Source organism: Morone saxatilis, unplaced genomic scaffold, assembly GCF_004916995.1.
Source record: "Morone saxatilis isolate NCDOM2014 unplaced genomic scaffold, NCSU_SB_2.0 Contig1, whole genome shotgun sequence".
Lineage (NCBI taxonomy): Eukaryota > Metazoa > Chordata > Actinopteri > Moronidae > Morone > Morone saxatilis.
The window spans coordinates 6,259,328-6,264,963 of NW_023339651.1; the positions used below are offsets into that span (position 1 = coordinate 6,259,328).

The 5,636-nt window shown below is 40.3% G+C and overlaps 1 protein-coding gene across 2 annotated transcripts in view; it reads left to right on the forward strand.

Annotated features, from left to right (window-relative positions):
* The first annotated feature begins 2,144 nt into the window (after window positions 1-2,144).
* Window positions 2,145-5,636, forward strand: part of myoz1b (myozenin 1b) — a 9,439-nt gene continuing 5,947 nt past the window's right edge. For both annotated transcript variants that reach the window (XM_035665207.1, XM_035665199.1), the window contains exons 1-2: window positions 2,145-2,303; window positions 5,483-5,566. In XM_035665207.1, the coding sequence (XP_035521100.1) occupies window positions 5,485-5,566 (82 nt within the window). In that variant the 5' untranslated portion in view covers window positions 2,145-2,303; window positions 5,483-5,484. The remainder of the gene's footprint in view (window positions 2,304-5,482; window positions 5,567-5,636) is intronic.

Sequence of the window (5,636 nt, forward strand, 5' to 3'; positions counted from 1 at the left end):
CACACACACACACAAACACAGAGCCCATTTCACCTATTTCTGGAGCCGTTAATCTCCAGCTATTTGGCCCGGTGCTAAACTCTTAATTCTGATGGCTTTTTTACAATGTGATTGAGAGTGGAGGGGAAGAGCTACCTCGTACATCCTGTCTCCTCCCGCTGCTCTGCCACAGAGGCTCTTTCCTCACACTGTATTTCTGGGTCAACAGAATCGAATGCTTGGGGTCAAGGGTCAGGGTTTAGTGGGAGGTCAGATAATGGACAATTAATGGTCCTTCGCACTCTCGTGTAGGTTATTTTGGAAAAATGCGTTTCTGTTTTCTAATTCATTATAAGTGATTGGCTGAAAAAAGTATTGAAAGTAATTTGTCATAACCAGATTGGTAATAAACCTTTGAACTGGGAGTTAGATTGCCTGATGGATTTATAACCCAGCCACATACACAGCCTTATCAAGGCCACCTGGCCCCTCTATTTTCAGGACTACCACTATATGGGTTTGTATCCGTGCTAATGGCAGCTTTCTAGACAATGTCAACACTTTTGTCCAGACTGAAAATATCTGAACAACTATTTAAAGGATTGCCATAAAAGTTTGCACAGATATTAAGGATCCCCAAAGAATGAATCCTACTGATTTTGATGAACCTCTGGCTTTTCATCCAGCTCCACCGGCAGTGCAGTTTTCACTTATCCTGTAAGGTATCTTAACATCTATTTTATGTATTAGTAAGAAAGTGTACACATATTCATGGTTCCTAGATAATAAATCCTGATCTCTTTGGTCATCCCCTGACTTTGAGGTTGTGGTTTTGGATGGATAGTCATAAATTACTAAACAAAACAACAAACAAACAAGTTAAGTTGAATATAAATAGCAGAGGACTGACATGCTGATTCAGGTGTAACTGCTGTCAGGCAAAAACAAGGCACGAAGTTGCAAATCATACCCAAAGGTATAGTTAAAAGAGTAGAAGGACTATGAGACGGGGAAGAAAACACATCAACAAAAGCATAAATGGCCTTAAGCACGTAAAACTGAGTAACAGGGGAATACAGTAACTGCTAGAAAGATACTTCCTATTCTCTTGTGTTGTTCAGCATGTTATTAAAAGCCCCTGTTCCCCTGTGACTGAGACGCATGGGGCAAATTATTCAGGGACACAAGCTGGAGGAATTCTCTAAAATTACCAGGCTTATTCTTGTCAAGTAATCAGCATCATATTTCAGGATCTTAAAATTTGGTTGCTTACGAGGATGTCAATACACAACTTTCCTGGTTGTTCCAATGTCGAGGCTGAAGACCAGAGATGATCTTTGCAAGCAGGACACCAAGACTTGGTAACAATTTTTTTAAGGACCCAGTGTGTAACATTTAGGTGGATTTATGAAAACAATCTCTCCGTTCAGTCAAACTGCACTTAATTCCTAGAGGATTCAGTGTTCTCTCCCATTTTCTTATATAAAAATGAGTTCTCCCACTAATATGGTATCTTAACTCCTCTAAAGTGACACAGTTGAACAGCAGGAGAATCACACCCTACTCCCTTTGTTATTATAACCTTTCTAGCCAATATTAAGAGAAACTGAACTATTACTTTGTGAAACCGGTATTCTTCCTAGTATGCATAAAAATGGGCTGGGGAGCACTTGTTCCCCAATCACCAGGGCACTTTTTGAGTGATATTGGTATTCAGGAAGGCAATAGCAACATTTCTTCTCATGTTTCTTTATCTATTGCCACCTTAAGCAGTGTTTGCCAAGATGTTGTTAAAGGTGGAAGTCTTATAAGGCAGATTTTACTGATTACTATCATGTTTCACACCTTCATAAGACAGTTCTACATGTATATTATGAATTAAAAATCTTGAATGCATGTCAAATATTTGTTTGTATTTCCAAATATCCCCAACTATCCTAAAAAAGTAAATGTGACATAACTATTGTACATATTTTAAACAGATTGTCTTCTTTAACGTTTTAGATGAATCTTTGGATAGATAAAAAATAAATCATTATCACTCATCTTACCAACCTCTGAACTCAAAACACCACACCCACCTCCTTATTTACCCCCTATTCATTTTACCCCACGCCCCTCTAACCCCCCAGGCCAGGTCCATAACACTGGAGCAGCCCTGCTGATAGGGTTTCACTCTCTCCGAGGCGAAGAGGAGGGCAGGCAGTACAATATAAGCTTAGGGACACAAATCCACCTGGGAATCTATATTCCTCTTCCTTAGAGACAAATTTTTTCTGGGACCTTCTGGGACCTGTGTCTTCCTGTGGATATCTGGGTCTTAGGTAAGACTTCAGAGAAAATGTGTGATGACATTGATAAAAATCAAAGACATCTCACTCACATATGCCTTGAGTGTTTGTGGATTATCTGGTGCCGATGGTCAATGAGTTGTGAAATAATTCTGGATCCGCTTTTAGTGCAAGGAGAGGGTTACAGGGAAATTCATTTGATTCCTATGGTCAGCAGATTTTTACAGTGGGGGAATCCCCTATCTGTGGCCTGTTGAGGCTTCTGTAACTGGATTAATGAATTAATGAGAGGATCACAAACAGATGGTCAACTTCATATTATAGAATTGCCTACATGTTTTGTTGTTTTGCTCAAGAAATGCTTCCCCTCACACATAGTTTGACTGTTACATTGCAGATTTACAATTTCTTCAGTCAAGTTAATATATCAATTAAACCAAATCTGAATCTCGAGAGCCAGCTGGTGGATGACTTTCCTGCTCTTCCATCAGCTCTTACCTAACACTGTGGTAGGTGAGGAATGTGGCCCTCTGCAGTGGAGTTTTTAGTCCGTGGGTATAGATGTATGTGTTTGGGAATGTGCTTACTGATGCCCTTCCTCCCCAGCTGTCCCTTCGAGATTTATCTGGAGCTAAAACAGGCTGCTCATGGGGGACAGGAGCGCCTCTTCACTCAGGGAGGCGGTAACAGGACCCAGGCCCTTGCTGCTCCCTTAGCTGCCATCAGCTCAGCCTCCATCTTGCTTTTCCCCGAACATCCAAAAACACCTGTAATCTCCAGTTTTTAATCCACAGCCAGTGACTCACATTAATCACAAGAGAGAAACTATTTGAGTGCAAACCCGTGTGTGTGTGTGTGTGCTGGTGCACTTGTATGTATGTCTTGTGCTGATGACAGGCCCACTCACCACAGTGCTATAGAACATGTGTTCATAAAAATAGCTTGCACAGGGCTGAATCCCAGGCTAGGAAATGAGCTTCAATTACAGCGGATGAAAAGCAATTACATTAACTGTCTCCCTGTAGACGGGCCCTCCAGCTTTTTCTCTTGTACTGGGACTCACCTCCAGCCTTACATAATTGCTTTCGACCTGTGCAATATACAGCGACATACTGCTGGCCCCCATCTGAGTGGTTAGTCGAGAGAGGCACAAGCTGCCACTGGGAATTAATGTCCTCAAGGGGATACGGGAGGCTATACATGATGTTTTAAGTGTGCTTAACTTAATTAGGGAGCCCAGCGAGGTTCTGCTGGAGCTTGCTAGAATTTAGGACGTGACGTGTAACTTTATCATACACAAATATATCTTGGAAATCAATTTAGACTCTCTTTTGAAATATTTATGGAAAAGTTTGACACTTTTGTTGTATCATATTTCACTGCCTGTCAGTGTCTTGTTGCTATATCTGTCATGCTCTCTGCAAGACCCCTGAGAGACCAAGTAGCATTTGGGGAATCATTCTTAATGATTGTTTAAGTCTCTCTTAAAGTTTAAAAGTCAAGTCAGGTCAATTTATTTATAGTGCATATTTAAAAAACGGACATTAAACAAAGTACTTTATAGAACATTAAAAATACAATTAATTAATGAATGAGAGTTATAAACTGAGCTTATCTGACACTATTTTATGTCCCCATTTAACACACTAAAACTGTGACTGGCTGGTGTATTTAGTTTTTTATGATTGGGTCCTTATCAGGCTTCTGCAGAGCTTGATGTCGAGCTGATTCATAATTTGAATCAGTTGTGTCGGAAGAGGGAAACATCTAAAAAATGCATGACAGTAGGTCCCCAGGACCAAGGTCGAGAACCACTAAAACAGTACAGCATGGGTAAGCAAAAGCTTAAGCGAGATTAACTATAATCTGGTATTACTTGTCTGCTCAATTTTTGACCCTGCATTCATTGATTTTTTGGCCACTTGGGGGCAGTGCAACAAGCTGTAAACCAAAAACTCCTAACAACTATTGGCTGGATGATATAATCGGTTTCTGCCTTCAAAATCCAAATCACCACAAATTACTGTTGACAAATAAATCTGTTCTGTGATGTTACAATGCTCCGGTTAAGGTTTGGTTTGGCTAAGGCACAAAAACGACTTGGTTTTGTTTAAGGGAACCTCCTGGATGGGTTAAAATGACTGCTTCGTTAAGGTGAGGGGACCCACGTTCTCATAGTTACAATATACGTGGTTAAGGGTAGGGATTCTGCTCATAATGGACCATGATATAGTGCAAACAACAGCACAGCAGGTAATGAAGAACGTTAGCCATGTTGTGGGTTTGCAATCTAACATGCAGAGAGGATGAGATGGTTTTCCAGAGCCAGCACACCAGCTCCAGACAGCGAAACTCTCCTGCTACTACAGCTAACATCTCAACACCAGCATATCTTGGCAATTTAGAAAACTAGCTGAATGTCCGTGGGCAAGTTATTTATTGTTATCTTACACACAAATCCTAATAGTGTTATGTGACTTGGTCCAATACACTTATTTCTATTTACATAACCAGGCTGTATGTAAACACCATTATTTTTACATTATTTTTCAGCACACATTCAGAGCAGACAGCTAGTGGACTGTGAGGTGATATCCACTGTATTTGTGTATTAAAATGTGTACTGGATTAAAATTGCATCAATTAGAATGACTTACCCCACCTTTAAATATTATTGTGTTAGCAAACAGTTGCCTATTTACACCTCCAGCAGATTTATAGAAACATTCATACAGAGTAATGTCACTGGTCACCTGACAATAGATATTCACTGTCCTTTCAGCTCTGTTTTTGGTCTCCACCAACTCATGAGGGAAACATCTGACTCTTTAACTGCTAAATGCTCCACTGCTGTTCAAGCTAGTCGCTAACTTTGTGTATCTGCTGTTTAGTGCTGGGCAGGTAGTGTACAGTGGGTTCATGGGAGCTTTTTTTTTGAAATAGTAACACTGTAGCTTTAAAACCAAAACAATGAGTTGAAAGATGCTAAAACGCTCTGTAAAGCTGAGGGGAACTGCAGAGTCAGGTGATAAGTCTCTNNAATTTAATCCAATGTTAACAGAAACATATTGATTAGTGAAGATTTAGATTTAAAATAAATATAAACTTTCATTGAAACTTTTCTATTTCTGTTCTATTTTGCTGCAGTTCTGTGGTAAATAGAACTTCTGCTGCTGATGATTATTAAGTCATGACTTTGTTCTGTCCTTTAGCCATGCCTCTCAAAACTCCTGCCCCCTCCAACAAGAGGAAGTCCAACAAGATCATCACTGACCTGTCCAACATCACCCAGGATGGTAAAACACACACACACTCACACACACACACACACACACACACACACACACACGAACAGCATACCCACCA